The sequence below is a fragment of the Alnus glutinosa genome, chromosome 2 (genome assembly GCF_958979055.1).
Source record: "Alnus glutinosa chromosome 2, dhAlnGlut1.1, whole genome shotgun sequence".
Lineage (NCBI taxonomy): Eukaryota > Viridiplantae > Streptophyta > Magnoliopsida > Fagales > Betulaceae > Alnus > Alnus glutinosa.
The window spans coordinates 37817561-37840194 of NC_084887.1; the positions used below are offsets into that span (position 1 = coordinate 37817561).

General features: G+C 35.8%; 3 protein-coding genes across 7 annotated transcripts; all 3 read right to left on the bottom strand.

The window, feature by feature from the left end:
- Positions 1–1141: 1141 nt before the first annotated feature.
- LOC133860955 (mitochondrial pyruvate carrier 1-like) lies at positions 1142–3168 on the bottom strand. Of its 2 annotated transcripts, XM_062296636.1 has the most exons (5): positions 3013–3168; positions 2152–2269; positions 1999–2053; positions 1721–1856; positions 1142–1447 (listed from the first exon to the last, which is right to left on the bottom strand). In XM_062296636.1, the coding sequence occupies exons 2-5, from the start codon at positions 2242–2244 to the stop codon at positions 1411–1413; spliced, it is 321 nt and encodes a 106-aa protein (XP_062152620.1). In that variant the 5' UTR covers positions 2245–2269; positions 3013–3168; the 3' UTR covers positions 1142–1410. The 2 variants fall into 2 exon arrangements, with proteins under 2 accessions (XP_062152620.1, XP_062152621.1); XM_062296637.1 differs by lacking the exon at positions 1142–1447 and having other exon boundaries at positions 1717–1856.
- Positions 3169–4910: 1742 nt separating this feature from the next.
- Positions 4911–13067, bottom strand: LOC133859991 (sister chromatid cohesion 1 protein 2). Of its 2 annotated transcripts, none has more exons than XM_062295601.1 (13): positions 12799–13067; positions 10052–10316; positions 9923–9960; positions 9799–9845; positions 8968–9032; positions 8034–8764; positions 7647–7752; positions 6794–6930; positions 6342–6688; positions 6100–6136; positions 5998–6019; positions 5762–5894; positions 4911–5332 (listed from the first exon to the last, which is right to left on the bottom strand). In XM_062295601.1, the coding sequence occupies exons 1-13, from the start codon at positions 12920–12922 to the stop codon at positions 5222–5224; spliced, it is 2163 nt and encodes a 720-aa protein (XP_062151585.1). In that variant the 5' UTR covers positions 12923–13067; the 3' UTR covers positions 4911–5221. The 2 variants fall into 2 exon arrangements, with proteins under 2 accessions (XP_062151585.1, XP_062151584.1); XM_062295600.1 differs by having other exon boundaries at positions 6100–6151.
- Positions 13068–18213: 5146 nt separating this feature from the next.
- On the bottom strand, positions 18214–21598 carry LOC133859993 (transcription termination factor MTERF5, chloroplastic). 3 transcript variants are annotated; one of them, XM_062295605.1, is made up of 4 exons: positions 21402–21598; positions 20479–20528; positions 20118–20318; positions 18214–20015 (listed from the first exon to the last, which is right to left on the bottom strand). In XM_062295605.1, exons 1-4 carry the CDS (start codon positions 21473–21475, stop codon positions 18895–18897), a joined length of 1446 nt encoding a protein of 481 aa, XP_062151589.1. In that variant the 5' UTR covers positions 21476–21598; the 3' UTR covers positions 18214–18894. The 3 variants fall into 3 exon arrangements, with proteins under 3 accessions (XP_062151589.1, XP_062151588.1, XP_062151587.1); XM_062295604.1 differs by having other exon boundaries at positions 20118–20330; positions 21402–21597; XM_062295603.1 differs by having other exon boundaries at positions 20118–20333; positions 21402–21597.
- Positions 21599–22634: the final 1036 nt, after the last annotated feature.

Below are 22634 nucleotides of genomic sequence, written 5' to 3' on the forward strand. Positions count from 1 at the left end.
CTTGAGCATGTGAAAAACACATGTTTTTTTTTAAAAAAAAATAAAAAAAATTATGTGTTTCTTATATGCTAATTACAAAATTTTGTATTTCTCACATGCTAAGGAACACATGACAAATTTATAGACTGGGTTGAAAAAAAATTCTCCCAACCTAATTTGGAGGAAATTTATGTCCAAAATTGTAGCTCTCTAACTCTTAAGAATTTTCCATTCTGTATTTTGATACTACAATAAGTAACTTAAATCAATTATACAGATTTAAAGGTTAAAAAGAAATTTAAAATTTGAAAGTTGAAGCTACTGGAGTGGGCTGGGACACTTGAATTTTGTTGATTTATAATGGGCCTTGTCAAAGACCTGATCTAGTGTGTTCAGTGTTGGGATGCACTAAGACCCTCCTACTCTCCAGGTGATTAGATCAACAGTTTATTCAAAGAGCTTTTTAAGTATGTTTTAGTCTATTTTTATGGTACAATTTATTCTATTTGCAACCTTTGCAAACAAGTTGCTATAGGAACTTGTAGTTGTGGAGAAAATTATTCTGCCAAAAGTTGCTACTTAGCATATTTCAACCACCGCTTATCTAGATACAAAAAACGCAATTAAACAAGACGAACTTGCCCATCTAGCCCTTGGTTAAGCTGTATTTGATCAAAATATGCACCATACTTTGGGGATATCCCGCAAAGATTAAATGAATGGTTTAAATTACAACTCATAAAAGAAAGATGAAATGAGTGATTTGCACCACGTGCAAGTTATAAAAGTTGTTGAACTACCTTCTGTGGCCAAAATGGTGGTTCGGCCATTCCGAAGGCTAGTCTGAAAGTGGCCGAACCACTTCCTATGGTCATAGGAGTGGGTTGACCACCTCCAACCCAAGTAGTAGGGGTCGCCACCACATTATAACAACTAGAGTGATTTGGCTACCCTAACAGATACCCCTATAACTTGCACGCAGTGCAAACCACACATCTCTTCTTTATCCTATACGTTGTCGCAATTTGAACTGTTCGTTTAAAATGACAATTCAAATTAGACAAATACATCGCGTGCAATTCCCGATCCACCCTATAGTACAATAAAAAGAGAAAGAAATTGTCAAGCTCACCATGATTTTGTTTTTTGTTTTTTTAAAACATAAGAAATTCGAGTGCTCCAATATATATATATGGTTGATAATTGTCTAATTGAACAGGTTAGAAGAGCTTGTTTCACTAACATTTTCAGGGATACTGTTGCTTTGTGTTGTTTCTATTCCTTTGAAAGCCCAATGCAATGAGTTTTTTCTTGCTAGCTTTATTACACAACAATGACAACATCCAGTGAGGCCGCAGCTAGGCAACCGCCTAGCTAGGCAAGGAAGCAAATGGTCCATGATGTATACAACGTCATATCATCTTTGAATCACTATGTTTCAGCGTCCTTTTTCTCCTCCTGCAAGTGCCTGTAACAAAGAACATTCATAAAAAAACTTCTGTCTGCATCTTTGATTGCTGGGAAAATGAAAGGAATAATAGAATTCTAGGCCAAGTTGCTTGCTATAATATGGATAGGATATTGGAATTTGATTTGCTGCATAGATTAACTTTTCTTTGATCACTGACTCACTGCTGCTTTTGATTAAGTAGAACCCAGAACCATGAAATTCAGATTGGAAGAACAAATGATCATAAAACAAAGCCAGAAGCCATGGGTACGTGCTTGCTTAGATGCTTACCCCTGAGCCTTCATCCAACGGGAGAGCTGATAGAGCTGTACAGTCTCATTTGCTGCATGGCATACGAGAAGATGGTAGTTCCTTGGCTGTACCATATATGCAAACCTCATGAACAATGCCGAATAAACACACATTACTGCAACACCCATCAGAATTAAACTACAATTCTCAGTTCATATATATAACAAAGTCTGGAAGAAATAAATGAAAAAAAGAAGTCAAACTTTAATGTTATACGCCTTTACTCCAAAGCCTCAAACACATATATAGAATTAAACCTTTTGTCATATTGCCAGATATCAACTCTGGGGGCTTTTTTGTGTCTGTCATTGCCTGTCAGAACCAGCATTAATGGAATATTATCTCAAAGTTACCCAATGGAAACAACAATTAACGTTAATTTGCATCAGCAGAGAAGTACTGAAGCATACTGCAATGGGAATGCTCCAGTTCACAACAGGACCCCAGAAGTGAGTTGTTTTAGGACCGATAGGACTGTTCCAAAATGTGCGGAGGATTCCCATTTATTAGCTATCACAACTTGCAGACCTGCATATAATAACATTTCAGTGATACAGCCTTGTCGTGCCCGGCCCGGCCCGACCCCCAATCCCAAATCAATCAATCAATTTACATAGCTAGAACGGCGAAAAATTTAAAACTTTTTGCTACGTCTTATCCTTGCGCAGGGGCCACACTAGCTAATCTTTTTTAATCGTACACTCATAGCGGATTTTCCCGAAAAAATTGATGTCATAATGGTAGTATTATAATCTCAAGCATGCTTCAAAATTTTAAAGTTATGGAAGGGGTTTTAATCATTTTCTCACAAATCTGTCATTTTTTTTTAGATTAACCATATTATTTATTTTATCAATACGACCAGTACTACTATTATTTGGAGGCTTTATTCCTTTGTTTGCCTTAATTAGGTGACTTCCTAATTAACTCGTCTAGTTGAAGAACCGGCTTGATAGTAAGGAAACAATCTCTGAAATAGATTAACGGAGAAATTGGATGCTTTATGTAACTGTGTTTATGAATGATTGACTGGATCAAAATTCTATAGCATAACTTAAGTGGACAAATACAAGCAAATTAAAACAACTGTCGGCTTCTCAATATTATCAAAAAAGAAAAAAAGAAAAACAAGATTAATTATATATCAAATAAAAGAGAGAAAAGAAACTAAATATATTTTACGTAATAATATTCATGTTAATATATGTTTTCAATGAACCTCAATCGATCAAATTATCAATATGAGAAGTAGTGAAGCATATAAATCTTACTGGATGGAGAAGCTGCAGATCACATGAGCTCAGGGTGCAGTCATGGAATCCAACATGATATGCAGAAATGAGAGTTCCAATGCATCAGAAATGCCAAGGCTAGCTGTGGCCCTTCGACCAAGTCAAAATGCATCTCCAATAATCTAGCTAGCAAGTAGCAAGATATGATATTTTATTCGCCCAAAAAGACCGAATTCTCCCCATTTTATCACATCACATGCATCAACCTTCTATACGTCTCATTCATCAAAAAAAGAAAAAAAAAAATTATATACACGTCCATCAAGTTAACTGTATATATTTATAATGAAAATGGTTTTTAATGGTGAAAATGATGTTTATGCTCATATTTTAACAATATCACACGTCAATGCCTACTTTTTTTTTAAAAAAAAAAATAAAAATAAATGAATAAAAATAGAAAGTTTGGGATACCAGGACACCACCATCAAGAGTTTTAACTTCCTCTTCCATTATGAGATATCACCACCTTCAACTACTACCGAAATCTATCGCTACACAGTCTGACTGTCATGCCACCATCTGTCACGACTCACAAAAAGTAACTCCCTAGCTAGATTTTAAAAAGGAATAATCACTCTTTTGGTTTTAACACAATTAAAAATCACTTCTTTTATCAATATTTTTCTGTCTAAATTATTCGGAAATTTTTTGCAATTAAGGTTAGTCATCCGCATCCATGTATAAACTAGACAGACCATACCGAGAAAAATTTCAACCATAACCAATTTGGAGGGAAAGTCTTATGGAAAGAGTGATTTTTAAATGTGTTAAAATCTAGTGAGTCATTTTTTTTTTTTTTTTTTTTTTAACATAAATTGTAAGTTTTAAACGAGTTAAAACCAAGGGACAATTTTTTTTTTTTCCCCCTTAAAGTTGTACCCAATAAATCGATCAAGACTAAGGATATTGTAGATGAACATTCAAAGGAAGTCTTTCAATTTGCAATTTTGCATCATGCATTTATCAAAACTACATAAAAATTCAATTAAAATGTTACATGAAAAATCCTTAAAATATGTTGTAGTAGTTGCCAAATGTTGACATCAACTTTCCCAACTCATCTAAAAAAATACACACTTTCCCAACTCAATATAGAGACTACCGGTGCTATCCAATCAAAATGGTGCACGTTAGGGTATTCCCAATAATTTATGTAAATTTTTAGACAACATAACTAACCAAAACTTACTTTATTTTAACTTAACTAACCACTTTTCAAAACCTACATCTATCCGTTTATATAAAACTTCTTCTCTATTTTATTAAAATAATACCTTTTTTTCTTTTTTTTCTTTTTTCTTTTTCATTTTCGTTAAAAACCATCTCCACCAAAAACATCAAATATAGGGAGGGGAACAAGCACTTTGGGATTTTACTATAAGTCTATAAGTCCAGTTAGATATTTCGACTACATGAAAAATAATCATTAGGGCTAGCAGCCTATCACATGGCAAACATTCAGGACCATATTTAGAGCCTTTTTTTTTTTTATAAAGGACACGCATCCCCAAAAGTCAGGTAACACCCTATCTCTAACACTTTCCATTCAGTTTTCTCTCTAAAATACCTTATTGCTTTAAGCATAAGAGGCTCCCTAAATCCCCCTAAACCTACAGTACTTTTGAATGACTCTTTCTTTCGTTTTGCAAGAGCCCCGTCACTGGCCCGGCTGTTTAAAAAATTTGCTTCAACATAGAAGTTGATTCATATAATCACTACAATTATGAGCATTGCTTTATAATTACAGTAAAAAAAAAAAAAAAAACACACTTTAAGTGATCAAAGAGGAAATCAAAGAAAGAGTGCTTGGTGGCTGTCCCTTTCTGGGTTGCCGAACTACCCACCAAAAAACCGACCCCTTTTTTTTTTTTGGGTTTCGTTGTCATAATTTGGGCCATTCATTTAAAGTAAACAACCCACAAAAAAGGTATTGCATCCCGTACAATGGATCTCAATCCGATCGTTACAGGATTTTTCCTACAGTGGTCGAATAAAAACCTAGGCCAGTTTATGGCAACCGATGTACTCATGTACAAAAGAGACTTGATTCAACTCAACCTTAATTCTAACTAGTTAGTGCCTACTGTACAAAGGAGACAACACCTTACTCATCTAACACGGTCGAGTATCATATACTCCATAATTCTATTTCTCTGCAATGAATATATACAGATACTGCAGTGTTTCATAGAAAATCAGCTTCACAAATTTGGTCCCATTTCAGGAGTTTCTGGACTTGAATATCACCATAAGCATTATCCTGCTTTACATCCACATACCCTGTAGTCCCCAACACCTGCAAAGTTGTTTGACATACAACACTTTCAGATTTTGTATCACCTTATCCCTAACTTTGTTGTGTTTTAGGGTTAAAATTATGGGGGGTGACCTGGATATATATCTGCATATAATGACAAAAAGCAGCGGATTCTACAAAAATATCTTGCTGAAATTGTGTGTAACTTCTCTCTCTCTGAGTATATAGATGGGAGTTGGGAGGGGGGGGGGGGGGGGGGGGGGGGGGGGGACATGTATATAGGGCTCTTCTAAGGCCAAATCCTAATAAGGACTGTTTAAGTAAGCAACCAACTGAAGTAAAGATTTCAGGCAGGGGCAATTTCAAATTTCCATTAAAAAATGAAATAACAATTGAATAGCAGTTTATTGCTGGCACAGGCCCTCAGAATTAGTCAGAAAATGATTCTCAAAGACATGTAGGACATACCAGTATCTCATAGAATAGCTTTGCACTTTCTTTCTTGGTTCTTCCTTCCAAAACCCTCAATAAGCTCATTACTTCCTCCTCTCTTCCCTTTTTCCGATTTAGGAAATTTTTGTGCAAGTACCTTGCTGCTATTCTGTAGATCACAAGCATAACAAGTTGAAACCAAATTTTACAAAGAACCATAGAGAGCTTATATTCACCAAGAGAGAAAATTGGACGAGTGCAATCCAGCTTACCTGGTTCTGCCTGACCATCCATCTACAATAAAAATAAGATCCATATGAGAATGCAAGATAGATTAGCACAGTATGTTGGAATAAATTTGGGATAGTTCTCACAGAGTTCCGTGTTATCTGCTCCACATGAATATATCTCCTGAGACAAAACAGACGTATAAAAAACGAAATATCAGTCAGTTATCAAACATGCATATTCCACTCCAGGCATAGAAAACATGCTATTAAAAAAAAAAAAAATCCACCCTTATTGGGATCTCTAGACTTGGTAGAGTTCAAACCACTCATATCAAGATAATTATTCATGTAATTTTAAGGCTACTCTGTAATGATCATTATTTCACCTCATTCATTAGACACAGATCAAGTTCTTGATCCTTGCGTGGAGATGGCTCTTGTTCCTCAACAATTCCAAATGAACTTGAAGGACTTACTCCCTCTGAGTTAGGATTTTTGGCATCGTTTGGACTTTCAAATGATCTTATTGATGTTGGATGCTTAACAGGTGTTTCTGGAGCAATAGCAATTTGCTCTGATCTGTCCACAGTAGAAGATTCTGCAATTTGCTCTGATCCACCCACAGTTGGAGATTCTGGCAAATCTAACTTCTTAGGCTTGTCCATAGTTTCAGCAGATTCTAGAATCTTCAATTTCTTTGTGTAAAAGAGAGATCTAAGCTCTGATGAAATACCTAACGATGTATGTTGAGTAAAGATAGCACAGCAATTATTCATTTAAAAATGAAATAGATAGTACAGCAATTGAACCACAGAGAAAATGGTCATAGAAAACTTACAAGGGATCAAAGGCTCTAAGAAGCCCTGGTGGAGAATGGAAATTCGAGAAGCTTTCCACACAGCTAGAGCATTATGAGGAGGTTTTTTTCGTTTAGAAACTAAATCACTTGCATCATATATGCTCTGCCTAAGTACCCTGTAAAAGTTTAAAATGACATGGCGCACGCTATAAGTCATTTATTTATTTCTTTCTTTTTTTAATTTCCTCAAAATTGCTACACTTCTGTCCATTTTAATTAAAATTGAATGTTCAAAATTATGTGTTTTCACACAGCAGCTAGAGCATCATGAGGAGTTCTTTTTTCGTTTAGAAACTAAATCACTTGCATCATATATGCTCTGCCTAAGTACCCTGTAAAAGTTTAAAATGACATAGCACGTGCTATAAGTTATTTATTTATTTATTTAATTTCCTCAAAATTGCTACACTTCTGTCCATTTTAATTAAAATTGTATGTTCAAAATTATGTGTATTCACACATACAGAGCTCCCTATCTTATTTTCAACCTTTAACGATTGATATATATAACTTGATGAGGAAAGAGATTTAAGCTCGACTCAGCAAGCGTTATACCTCATACTTTCGGGTAAAAATAATTAACATTACCATAAAATTAGCATGATATTGACATTAGATAAATTCACAAAGAACAGCTGTTTAATGATATTGATGGCTATATTGTTCAGGAGTTCTATCATCCACAATATAGCTCTTAATAGGGTCATAAATTAACAGCCATATCAGAAACAAAATGACAGAAATAGACAATTAAATATAGGCCATGCTTTTATGTATGGACAATAGCAAATATGAACCCATATTGAGTTAAACTTGACGTAGCAGTACTTACACATTGGGCAACACTGTGGTCTCATCAATTAAACATTTTCTTTTCCTTGAAATCCGAGCTCGCTCCCTAGCAGCTGGTGTAGGAATAAACTCTGGTGTAGTAACAACTGCATTGAGGGAAGAATTGTAAGTAAGGACAACCTTACTAAGGACAAGGACCCATTTAATAATATACAATTGCAACTTTGAACTGCAAGTTCTGCAACACATAAAATGGGAAGTCCCTTACTGTCTTATTAAGCAATAACAAATTTGGCTTTCTGATAAAGAAATAATGACAAAAGTACGAATCATTAAGGAGATAGTTGATAAACAATTCTACCAAGGTCTATTTTCAAGAGGTGACGAGAGAAACATAATCTAAAACCCTATCTTGGGTATTTTGCACCTGATGCATCTGGGAACTTGGATGGAGGAGTCCCATCAAGCATAATGGACGGTGGACGCTCTTTAATATTACTCTGACACTTCCTATTTTCTGATGATGTCAGATTTGGAAACTTTATTGACTCTGAACCATTATCATGCCCTGCATTATATTGTCTAACAAGTTTTGGAGGTTCCTCCTTGGCCCCACAAAACGTATCAAGGTCCATACATTCTCCTTGAGAAAATTTATCAACTCGAAGCTTCTCCATGCTTGTTTCTAAGTCGCACAGATCATAAGTTTTCGTAATGACCTGGTGCATTTTGTTTTCTGATTGTCCCAATTCTAGAGTCTTTATTCGCTCTCCATCAATTTGATGACCTTCACCAGATATATTAGCATTATCTACAGGTTCTCCGCCAGTGCCACAAAATGTCGCAGGGTTCACACATCCTTCTTCAGATAGCCTACTGTCTTGATGCTTCCCTGTGCTTGCTTCTCCAGGTATTTTGTCTTCAAATGGTGCCGTTAATGGAACGTTTATCTGCTCTCTCTTAGTCTGATGATCTTCACCTATTGATTTAAAAGGATCTGCAGGTTCTTCCTCAACTTCACAGAACATTTCAAGATCAACACATTCTGCTTTGGAGAACCTTTTGTGTTGAAGGTTCTCTGTTCGTGCTTCTAAGTTGGTTACATTATGAAATGCACTTACTTCCACATCAATGTCCATTGGGTCGGACGATAGAAGACTGCAACAAGAGTAACTTTATTATTTAGAGAGAGAGAGAGAGAGAGAGAGAGAGAGAGAGAGAGAGTGCCGCAAAAAGAATATAAAGCAAGAAGTTTATAAAACTTGAGCCACCCTTATATATGAACAGACATGCATACACATGAAATTCCCGAGAAAAAAAAGAAAAAGAAAAAGAAAAAAGATGGGGTATGATTTACATACTTGTCAGCCAAAGTGAAATCAGTGCCGTAGGTACTGTCAAAGACAGCAATCTCCTCATAATGATACTGCAAAACCACAAAAGGCTAGCATTTTCAGTACATATCTCTGATGAAACAAAGATAGCAAAGTCATTATAACTGCTTATAGGTCATTAAGACTGTATGCTTTTTTTTTAAAAAAAATGTACTACTCGATGTGACAATTTTGGGGTTTTATTTATTTATTTGGGGGGGGGGGGGGGGGGGGGGGGGGGAGGGGGGATAACTATGAACATAATCTAAGTCCCAAGATGGAGTAATTCTTTAACCTGATAAACACTTTGATCTATAGGCTTCCACCCACCCTGGGTCTAGATCATTATAACAGTGTCAAACTAATCAGGTTGTGGATTAATGATTCAGGTTCATAGAGGACAAAACTAGATGCAGCACGCCTTCCAGTATATGGGAATTGCTGCATAAGCGATGCTGTCATATCATATTGATTAGCAATGTTCTTTTCTATTGATGTTTGTAAAGGATAAGACCGTAAGTCCTTGTTAGCCAGGGAAGCATATCATGCTCCAGAAAAAAAAAAAAATATATATATATATATATATATATATATATATATATATATATATATATATATATAAGTAAAATAAGTTTTATTGAAAGCGTAAGGCGCCCCTAAGTACATTGGAAGTATATATATATACACTTAAAAATTTAATAACAGAAAACAAAATTTCACCCATAAACTTATACATGGACGTATTAGTGGACGTATCTGGTGAGGCGTTATAAAGGACCACCGTAGCATTTTATGCATGAACATGACTATGTGACATACCTTGTCCAAAGAGTACTGCCCTATTCCCTCATTTTTCCATGCACCATCTGTTCCATATCACAAAAAATATATAAACAATACAAGCAAAGTAAAAAGCACTTGAAATTTGAAGGAGATGTAGAACCTTTCAGTGTGATCTCTTCATGTGGCACCACATTACCTCTGGGAAGTAGGAAAAACAGAATATATTATAAGTTGATCAAAACAAAGACAGATAACCTCAACCAATCAATTTTTTAACCGGATAGCTTACCCACTAACATCATCAAGGATCTCTAGATCAAAAGCATCAAGTTCAAACCTTTCCGGTAGAGTAATAGAGTAATAAGGTGCGCGCAAGGTTTCCACTTGTGCTTTATCTTTTGTACTAACCACAAAGTCATTGATCTTTACTAGCACCTTGTGGCAGTCATCAAACAAATATTCAACTTTTTTTGAGTATACTCTCACAACACCTAGAAGGAGGTAGGCCAGCACTCTATATGTAACAACATTCAGCTCATCTTGCAAAATTTTATCTGCGTGAAACCAAAAAAAAAAAAAGAGGAGGAAATAATGGGACAGGGTGATCAGAAATCCAACATTAGCAGATACAAAAAGACAGTAACCATTACTTCCAAAACAAAAAGACGACTATTTTTAGATGTTAGATTAACTTGAAATGTAAGGAAATTCAATGCTTATAATTCTGACAGTAATGATCTCCCGTGAATAAGACTCTCACTTCTCATTTTTGGCAAACTGCCATTCCATGAAAAAGTCATAAAAGTACTTTTCTTAACCTTGAAATCAGACAAATAAGAAACAAAATTGTAAATTCACCTTTCAAACACTTTTTCAGATATTGAATTTCCAAAAGCCGTTATCCTGACTTTAACTCATGCTGATTACCATCATCATTACCATTACACCACGGCTACAGTCACCACTATACTGCAAACAGCATCACCTCTGAAATGTCACCACAGTATCGAAAATTTTATCTTTTGAATATTCCACTATGATCTCCACAGACACCATTATCATAAGCCATTTAGTTCTTATTCTGCCATCATCAAATTCACCACCTGCCATGCCACCACCTATTCTGCCATCAAAACTACCATAGCTATCACCATCTTTGTCAACACCAATCCTATAATTCCAGTCAAATACCATTTTTCATCATAGATGATAATTTAAGCCTTTTGCTCAGCAGCAGAAAGTAAATTAAAAAAAAAATACATATTTTCTTTTCCACTCCCAATGAATCACCTTCTAATATTTTATAACATGTCTTTGTAATTCGGACACAAAATTTACCAGTTGAACTAGTCCCACTATCATTTAGATCTGACACTGTGGTTTAGACCCCAAACTAAACAAATTCAAAGTGAAGCCATTTGGCTTTGATGGTATTTTGTGTTTTCCGGCACTTCAAGAGCATCTTACATTGTTTCACTTGACTGAATTGCCAATCAAATTGGCTTCTATGTTTCCCAAAATGATGCTCCAGCATGCCTAAGGTGTCCTAGTCTTCAGTATGTAGATTATATGCTTGTCGCATGGACAAGATGTGGACCTATAGTTCTCTCTAATGTTAGTGATCTATATAATTCCAGACAATTTCTGCAATAGTTTTTTATGACTTCATGACTATTTACCTTATTTTACTGAGGCTGCAGATGGAGTCTCATTAGCTCCACTATAAGTTTTTTACCTTGAATTTTTTGATAAATTTAGTTTCCCTTTTGGTTGATCACAGCCAAATATTTTCCAACTCCATACTTGGCTATGGACCACGAAAGGTAGGCAAACGTTAGGAGGGACTAACTCTGATAATTAGATAACGCCATGTAAACTTGTGATAATTTTTGAAACCAAAGTGATTATTTGATAAAGGTTCAAAGCATAGGTACCAAAATAGCATTTAACCCTAAAAATTTTAAGGTTTAGCAACATGCGGAGCCTGGGTCCAAGAATTTGGGTTCACTAGTTAATTAGGTTGAACTTTGTTCCAATGATATGATGGCCAAATTGGTGGTCTCTAATAGGTTCACCGAAAATTTGTTGCAATATTTGGAAGGAAACTCTCATATTTCATGTTCCCATAGATTTTCCATTTCCACTCCTCCAGCTGGAACTATAAAGTTCTAGTTTCCCATGTCCACTCTCCAATTCGACACTTTAATTTGAACAAATGCCAAACCTTAAATTTTTATTGATGCTTAAAGTGAACTGTCTTCCTCTGTCTGAACTAAATTTATTATAACCAATTACAAGGAACAGGACAAAGAACCTAACAAGAAATTCTTGGCTACGAAAATTGCGATTAAATTATTACCCTAGAAAAGAATGTGGGAAAGAATCAAGACAAAAGCCACTGTCCAGCTTAAATTCTCAATGGCCAGATTATCTAATACCTACCGCCAATGAATACCAGCAACTTACAAAATTGCACTGCTGCCACTCAGAACGATATCCACGGATAGCTGATTTTTTTATTGTAGTCAACAAGGAACAAAACCTCAAACTAGGTCACACAATGGTTGCACTTTATAGCAAGAGAAAAAAGTTTTTTTTTAAGAAAAAAAAAAAATCAAATTTTTAGAACCCCCCAAATGGGTTTAAGCTAATTCAGCCATTATTTAATATATCCATGTAGACAAACAGTATTTCAAGCTATTTTTCATACAACTCAAGCATCCAGATGAACCAAACCCCAAAAAGGAGGAGGAAGAAAAGCCTGTTGCATCCGAACAACATGCACATTCTTGTTCAAATATAAGAAAGAAAAGATACAGCAGCTAGCACAAATGAGAGAGAACGACAGAGTTCTTTATTTTATTTTTAGAAAAAGCTAACTTTTAAATACGAATGAATATGCTGCAATTACTCTCTCTCCCCCCCACCAAAAAAAAAAAAAAGGCAAGCCCAATATGGAAAATAAAAGGCAGTATGTATGTATATACGTATATAGGCACAAGCATATAGTAAAGCTGAAGAGAAAAGAAGACGAACCAACGGAGGAAGAGATGTCAGTCTCAGTAACCTGAGCCTTCTTGAGCTTTTTGAAGAAGTAAGCAGCAACCCATATGGCGCCTAAAGGCCCTTTGCTTGAAAGAAGGCACTGCGAGTAGAACATGTTCCTTTCTCCTTCGTCACGCTCTCTCTTATCTTTCCCTTCGGTTATGATTCTGAAATTCAACACATTTCTGAAAATTCTCCTGCTGGTTGAGAATGCGAGGGGGTGCTTATAAGAAACGGTCGAATGCAGTGCCCAGCAAGCCTCGGACCCAAAAGCAGAAAGGAAATAATTGTGAATTCATATTGATGATTTATTTATTTTATTTTAAAAAAAGAAAAAAAGAAAAAAGACATTTATCCTTGACCTGCTCCTCATTTGTGTACTTATTTGTCTTATTTTATTACAAACTATTATTTGTAACACTTGACCTCTTTTAATTATTTTTATTTTTATTTTTGCAGTTGGCAGTTCTCTCCTGAAAAGCGAAACCTAACTTGCCTCAAATAGGTTGAGAGTTTCTAAAGAAAAGAAAGAAAAAAAACGGTTGAGAGTTATATTACTTTATTTTATTTATAAAAAAAAAAACACAGTTAATATATTACCATTTGAGGCAAGAGTAATGCTATTAAAATTACTCTTTTGAGGCAAAGATGTGATCTCATACCTAATTACAGTATTCTCATACCTAATTACAGTATTTACTCTATATTACTATATATAATTTTGCTAACCGACAGTATCTATCATTTGATATTGAGATTAACCGACAGAAAAATGACAGCGTAAGAATTGGTGTTTTGGATAATGTCCTTGGTGTGGGTGCACGGTACACAGTGAGGCAACGGTAAAAAATCTCAATCCATTACTTGGCTGCTGACTCGTGTGTTGCCCAAGCAATGTGTCAATCCTCCATATCTTTCAAGTCGAACGACAAGAATTATCCAGAATTTTGACCCTAACAACTTCACCCAAGGACCAAGGATGGCAAAAATCCCACCCCCACTCACCCAGTAGGGCCGGCCAGTACAATCAATATCATCAAAAGAACATCATCTCATTTGTATTCGCAAGTCAAATTTGAGTCGCATTATATATACATTAATTTTAACTCAATCTGTTTAAATAAGCAAATTAGACTGTTCAACCTTAATCTGCAACGTTTATGTTGAGATCGTGTCAAGTTTAATTGCAAATCTTAAATGCCGCGTATCGAATTTGAGTTGATATATAAATATAAAATTATATAGATCAACTCTAACCCAATCTATTTAATTAAACGAGTTAAACCCAACAATCCTAACTCGTTAATGTCTTATTTAATTCGCCTCAAATTTGTAGATTCTGCTTCCAAACACACTTTCCCGATGCATCATCGAGTATGGCAAGGACTACTGAGCAGGTAATCCTTTTGGAGAAAAGAGCTGAACATGATAGTAGATGCGTCCGCGTCCGTTCGGTGCACGGCGTTATGCGCCAAAATGTGTTAAAGTGTCCTACATTGCTAAGAGATCCTTGTCTTGTAGACTTTATAAGTCATTGACACCCCTCCTCTCTTAAAGCGTCTTTTGAAAGTGAGTAAGCCCATAAACTTACAAAATGCACTCTCAAACTTGATTAAAGCTCACAACAGAACTGAAATGGCCAAAGTTTGCAAATGCAGCTGTAAATTCGTTTACGTGATCCAATTTCCCCGACACAATACGATTATTGTGGCTCTCAAGAGAAGCAATAAATAACTACTAGATATCGAGATTTACGAACAGAATGAAGCCCTGAGACAAGGTGGTCAATGAAAAGGTCTGACTTGTTGATGGTCCTTGCAGCAACTGAATTGCTCAGTCCTTGTTTCTTTAAGAAAAAGGTCAAAACAGCCTTGGCTTCTTCTTTTTCTGCTGCTAATAACAGGGCTGGAGGCACCACTTTCAAGTTGAATGACCCATCAGCCCCAGAATCAGCTTGCCATAATATCAAGAAAAATTATGTTAACATCGTGAAAGAGAAAATGACAGTTCAAATGTCTATGTTTCTTTCAATTTTATGCGGAGGTTGAAATAGCACTGCAAAAGCCACATGAAAGAAAATCTAAGATTAATTGCTTACCCAACTTTTCTTGGCAAGAGAAGAGATTTGCAGTTAAAGAAAGTTGAGTCCTGAATGTGATAAAATAAATAAATTAAAAAATAAAAAAATAAAATCAGAATTTCCGTAAGAGAAAAGAAAAAAAACTAAACAAATACAAGGGGAGAAGAGAGCTGTGGAATGCAGCTTCAGCTGCTACAACTACTACAATCATTTAAAAACATTTATAGTCATTCAACTAAAGGAAATATGGCAGCAACCATCCTTCCCACCTGCTTAAATACCAAAAAGTTCAAAAAATAAATTAATAGGAAAAACCACGCCTACTTACTACTTCTTATCTATCGAAACCCATTTGCATTAACTTTGGGGGCTTCAACTCAGAGATATAATCCATCTCTTTGCCATCCATTTGCATACGCACATTCGTGAACTTCATATGTTGGACTATATCATCGTTGGTTTTCCTTATGCCTCACCACCATTAATTGCAGTACTTCATCAGTATGACTCATACTTGAACGTGTCTAAAAGTCGAATCACCTCTTAGGAATACCATCATACATCACAAAATCAATCAATTCCATTCCTCTCCTAAAGCATATCTATACATCCCATCTCAAAATCATCCTTTATTTTTTGCATCTGGTTTAAAATCGCATTTTTTTTTTTTTGATGAATAAGTAGAACTATTATTAACAAATGAATCAACTGTACAAAGAAACCAACAAAATACCAAAACACATAACAAACTAACACTAATTCAGTATGTTAACATCAATATTCCATTTGTGACACAAGTTGATGTTTTCCAGAGTCTTCTTGAACTTCCCTTTCCCAGAAACCCGGAACCTCACCTCCCAGAAAATTAACTTCAATATCTGCTCTTCATTTCTAGGTTGACTTCCAAACTTTATCTCATTTCTTGTTCTCCAAAGACCGTATACAGCAGAGCTCAATATCAGTTTACATATTGACCCCATCAAGGACTTAGTCTTCCAAGTTCTACACCCTTCTTCTATCAAACCATCCCAACTAGTAGGAGGATTTAAGACATCACAACGTTGTAAACAGGTTTTCTAAATTCGGGAACTAAACCCACATGAAAAGAATAAGTGGTCACGACTCTCAGTTCCATTTCTGCAGAAGACACAATTTGTATCTCCTCATAACCCCAAGCCAGCAATCGATCGCCAGTGGTGAGCCTATTATTGACTGCTAACCAAAGGATAAATGCTTGTTTTGGAATAGCATGCTGATGCCAAACCAGCGGCCACCAATTGACAATGGCCTTTTTCTGTTGAAGATAATTCCAAGTATCAGAACAATCATAGGAACCAGAACGAGATATGGACCACACAGGCTTATCAATCTCACCAATAGGCACTTCAGGTAACCTACTCTGTATATCAACTAACATCTCAGATCGTGCAAGCTTCCAGCACTTATTCATCAACTTAAAATCGCATTTTTGGTCAGCAAATCGCAATGTCAAACGCACTCTTAGCATAATATTCATCAACTTAACACACGGGCTTCTTAAGCCATAGAGCATAATACTCTTGATCGGTTTATTTTTCATCACAATTGGCACAACCCCATTTATTATTTAACCCGTAATTTATTTAGCTTCAAAACAAGAACATTTATAACAATTGAAACAATACACAAGCCGATGGTGAACAAAACAAGAATAAAGACATTAAAACAATCAACTTTTTACTTTCCTCTTAACGTCACTCAAATAACTCACATTTCACATATACATATATAAGCCAACCACGCCACAGGTACACAAATATGAATATTATAGTCAAGAAATCATAAACTATACAAATCACGTAATAAAACGGTTAAGATAACAACTAAATACAACTTTCTCTATAAAAACAGAAAAAAAAAAAAAAAAAAAAAATGTTCATAGGAGAAGTACCTTGCGGAAGTGAAAATTCCTTTTGACAGAAATGAAGGATGCTCAGCAGAGTTGATAGCACAAAAAACTCTCATTTTCTATCAAAAATTGGAAAAATTAGGATTTGTAGGGCAGAGTGAGAACCGAGAAAGAGTAGGAAAGGGCTGGTCTTTTTCTCGGCTATGGATTTCGCAGTGACGTCATTTAACAAGGGCACGTTTGGTGGGACCAGGACCGGCTCCTCCAGTTGAAAGCAACTGGAGAGGATCTTGATGCCATTTAGTGGGTCTTCGAAACACCGTTTTGTTTAGGCTGTATAATGGGCCGTTGAAATTGAACGAACTTTTGAGTTTTAGGCCATCGGCTGACCTATCTTGTATGGTACAAATATACATAGGATAGTGTTTCCCTCTAATAGTTTTCCTTCAACTTAGAGGATTTATTTATTTTTATTTTTTTTAATGAAGTCTATTAAATTAATATTTATTTTTGAAATATATAATTTTATATGTATTTTATTATAATAAAAAGTTCACATACAATTTAAAAATTTATGTAACAATCGTGTGCTCTGAAGACAGATATTAATTTAATCGACTAAATTCAAGATTCTTTAACCCAATTTGAAGAAATTTTTTTTGTCTAATTATGTCCAATATACAAAATGTAATCTTGAGTTTTTGTCTTGATCCTAAAATTTTTAATTCCATTAGGAAAGGAAAACTCTATTAAGTTTGAATTTTTGTCATAACTCTAGAATTCTTAATCCCATTCCACAAACTTTCTAGATTCCAAAATGAAAATTCCAAGAGATTCCAGTCGATTCATCCATGTATATATATTGTTGATGAAAATAAATGGAATTTGTTTCAGGATGGCATGACATACTATGAAGTATAAATCACAAAGCGTTTCTTCAAACAAACAAATCTGAATATGGTGAAAAAAAAAAAAAAAAAAATCAGATCTGAAAAGAAATCTATGGTTAAAATGTCGACGCTGTACTGTATGAAACCATGAATTATACATACGTAGTGGGCTGGGCTCAATAAATTCATCCATAACATTCAACTCTTGATAGGCCTCATTTCACCTGTGAAATCCGTGTGGGCTTTCCGGCCTTTTCCTTGTCACACGTCGTCGTTTCATAGCCAAGAAGGAAACCGGCCCAGGGTTTATCAAAAATCTAAAACCCTAAGAATCAGACTCAGAGAAGAAGAAGAAGAAGAACAAGACGAGCATGAAACCTAGAGGCTAGATCCATGGCGATTTTTCTGAGATGCGCATTCTAACATTGTCAAAAATTGCCACCCTACTTGAAAATTAGCTTCCCAAACAATATTATCTTCAACAGAATAGAAACAGGAAAATAAATATCAATCAAGTCTACTTTGCTATACTTATTACACCAATCATCTGCATGCAACTGAATAATGGTATTATCAGAGAATAAGGCGTATCATTTTTTGAGCAACAAAAAAAGGCATTTTAGCAATACAATTATACAATGACTAGAGATGCAGAACTAGGCTACCTCCCTGGAAGAGTGTAGATGCCAAATTGGAAATGGAAGTAAAAGCATAGACAAGGACAACATTAAAGATATAACAAAATATGGGGACTAAATACTTTCAATGAAATAAGCAATGGAATAACCATGCTATGCAATTGAGAACAGATTGCTTTCAATGACAATCATTCTGCGTCCAAACAAACTTCCCCGACGCCTCGTCATCGAGTATGGCAAGGAGAAAGCTTTGTCAATATACAGGATCACTGAGCAGGTAACCCTTTTGGAGAAAACAAGCTGAACAGGATGGTAGATGTGTCTTTGTCCCTTTGGTGCACGGCGTTATGCTCCGACATGCACTCTGAAACTTGATTAAAGCTCACAACAGCACTGAAATGTCCATAGTTTTCAAATGCAGCTGTAAATTCGTTTACACGATCCAATTTCCCCGACACAATACGATTCTAATGCCCACATAGGAGCACCAACGGCTTCTGACTTGGCACTTGCACCCCCACGATAATCCCTGAAATTAGGCATTGAGTACTGTTATAAATCTGCACACAAGTCTCATCGTACACTGTCTGATCAAAGGTCATCACTGTTGCTACTCTTATCCTTGTCAGGGAGCATTTTCTCCATTTTCTTCATTTTCTTTTCCAAAGCCTTCTTAAAGTCACTATATGACAGTGAAAGCAGCTGGTTCAGCAGCAATGAAACTCCACACTCCTTCATTTGTGCATACCTTGGTTTAATCCTCTCTTCCAAACTATAGCCAAAATATTGAGGGAATTTCACCAGCTCTGATTTTGGATAATCCATGGTCAAAAAGAACTCCCATTTTGTAATCAAATTCCCTGACAAGCTAAAAGTATATAAGGCCCCATATCTCGAAATCATGGTCCCAATTTCCTCAATACTATATCCCCTCTCCAAGAAAAATTCTGTCATGGGCTTCAGATTTGCTTCAATGCTAAGACCAAAAGTCTGTGGAGATCGATAGAGAAGAGTAGCAATATCAACTCCCAAAGAACGGAAATACTCAGCAGTCGGCCGTAACTTGTCCTCAACACTGTAGCTAATAATGGTTGGGCTGCGTGTCAGAATCTTACCAATGCTCTCTGCTGAAAGGCCCATCTCATTAAGAAATTCCACAGTGGTCTTAACCTTCTGCTGGCTATATGTTAGGAGATGTGGCAAGCGATATATCACTTTTGCCCATTGTTTCTTGTCCACACCCAAATTCTCTAAGAAGGCCATGGTGGGTATAAGATTTTCAGAGAGACTAATTCCACACAACTGAGGCCTTTTCATGAGGATGGTGGGAATATCTGATTTTGGTACCCCAAGATCAAGAAGAAACTCAACAACTGGCTTGATTTTCCCCTCCAAGCTATAGTAGGCAAAAGATGGGAATCTTTGCGTAATTCCCTTGATCTGCTCAAGATCCATACCAAGCTCTATGAGATAGAGAACATGAGGGCGGAGCTTCCCAGCTGAGTCAGTCTCACTCACTCGCGACATGGCCTTTAGCTTCTTAGAGTCAAGGGTTGGATTGGGCTGTGAAACTGGCAGAATTGTTTTTTCTTTAACAGGTGGGTTTGGAAAGTTTTCTGCCACGTCAACCATAAAGTTCCCATGCTCTTCGAGAAGGGATTCAAGGTAAGGATTAAGAGCATCCCTGATCTCAAGGGTTGTAAGCTCACGTCCTGCCATGTCAAGGGGAACTGGATTAGCAAGGATCCATTTTAGAATAAAATAAAGTAAGTTAACTGTGGCTCAAAAGAAGTAATAATATGTTGAAATCGAACCTACTAGGTATCGAGATTTATGAACAGAATGAAGCCTTGAGACGAGGTGGTCAATGAAAGGGTCTGACTTGTTGATGGTCCTTGAAGCAACTGCATTGCTCAATCCTTGTTTCTTTAAGAACAAGGTCAAAACAGCCTTGGCTTCTTCTTTTTCTGCTGCTAACAGGGCTGGAGGCACCACTTTCAAGTTGAAAGACCCATCTGTCCCAGAATCAGCTTGCCATAATATCAAGAAAAATGACGTTAACATCATAAATGAGAAAAGGATAGTTCAAATGTCTAAGTTTTTTTGAATCTTATGTGGAGGTTGAAATAGCACTGCAAAAGTCACATGAAAGAAAATGCAAGATTAATTGCTTACTGAAATTTGCTTGACAAGAAAATTGTTTTGCAGGAAACGAAAGTTGAGTCCTGAATATGATAAAAGAAGAATCAGTATTTCCATACTAAACAGGGTAAGAGAAAAGAAAAAAAAAATAAACAAATACAAAGGGAGAGAGCTGTGGAAGGGTGAGAGAATGCAGCTTCAGCTGCTACAACTACTACAATCATTTAAAACATTTAGTCACTCAACTAAAGGAAATATGGGAGCAACCATCCTGCCCAACTGCTTAAATACCAAAAAGTTAAAAATACATTAATAAGAATAGCTACGCCTACTTACTACTTCCTACCTATCGAAACCCATTTGGATTAACTTGGGGGTGCTTCAACTCAGAGCTCCCATAAATATTTAATCCATCTCTTTGCCATCCAAATGCATACACGCCTCACCACCATTGCAGTACTTCATCAGTATGACTCATACTAGAACGTGTCTAAAAGTCGAATGGCCTCTTAGAAATACCATCGTATATCACAAAATCACTCACTTCCATTCGTCTCCTAAAGCATATCTACACATCCCATCTCAAAATCATTCTTTATTTAGCATTATATTCATCAATTTAACACGCGGGCTTCTTAAGCCATACATCATAATACTCTTAATCGGTTTATTATTCATCACAATTGGCACACCCCATCAAACCCGTAACTCATTTGGCTTCAAAACAATTACATTTTATAACAATTGAAACGATTCACAAGCCGATGGTGAAGAAAACGAGAATAAATACATATTAAAACAATCAACTTTCCTCTTAATGTCACTCAAATAACTCATATTTTACATGTACATAAGCCAACCACGCAACAGGTACACAAATATGAATATTCTAATCGAGAAATCACGTAAAAAAAACTTTCCCTCTAAAAACAGAGAAATGGTCATGGGAGAAGTACCTTGCTGAAGTGAAAATTCCTTTGGACAGAAATGAGAGCTGCTCGGCAGAGCTGATAGCACAGAAAGCTCTCATTTTCTATTAAAAAAAATACTGGAAAAAACAGGGTTTGCAGGGCAGAGTGAGAACCAAGAGGGAGTGGGAAAGGGCAGGTCTTTTTCTCGCCTGTGGATTGGGAAGTGACGTCGTTTAATGTGCCGTTGAAATTGGTCTTGTAACTGTGTGGTACAAACATACAGACAAAGTTTTCCCTCTAATCATTTTATAATTCGGTCTGATATTTATCTTTAAAATATGTAATTTTTACATTTTTTTTAATATGATTTTCAAATTATGTACATGTTAAAAATATATGTGATAAATACGTGCTCTGAAAATAAATATCAATTTAATAAATTGAATTAAAAAAAAAAACTCAATTTTAAAAAAACTTTGTTTATTATATCCTGTTTACAGAATGTAAGCTTAAGTTTTTGTCTTAATCCTAAAATTCCTAATTCCATTGGAAAAAGAACAACTCTTTTCAGTTTTATTTTTTGTCTTAATTCTATAATTCCTAATCCCATTATTAATAAGGAAATACCACTCTCCATTTAGTGTAACAGTGAGGGCATGCATAATTGTTTTCTCACATTTTTTTAAAATATGAAAAGACAACTATACCCTCAATTTTACACTAAATATAAAAGATTTTCTCCATTTCAAATAAAAAAGATCCAAATTTACCAATAACCCGCTGAATCAAGTTTGGATCGAAAGGTCACACTCTAACAAATGCCTAGGTTTACCAATTATAATAATGCCAACACAAGAAACCAATCTATTTGCCTTACTAAGAAACACATATGGGTTGGTCAAATCTGCCTTTTTACCTTTGCCAAATTTTTGGTGTAACATCCGGCAACATCATACTAGAAACAATATAAAAGCGACATGTCTTATTCACCAAACAGAAGTTACTAGTTTAAATCTTTTCTTCCGATCTTATGTGGACATGTTAAAAATAAAAAATAAAAAAAAAAACTCACCAGGCCACAATAACAGGTGGCTTTAGATGCCACTGAATCGTGCACGCCGGTAACTTTGCGACACTCATTGTCAAAGCCGGTAACCAAACGTCGTGTCCAACCCATGAATTGCCCAACCAAGGAAGGATACCAAGCAAAGCCCATTCGAAGGAAGGGGTCCTCATGAAAATAAAAAAGCACTGGCCCAAGGTCTTCATCCTATCATC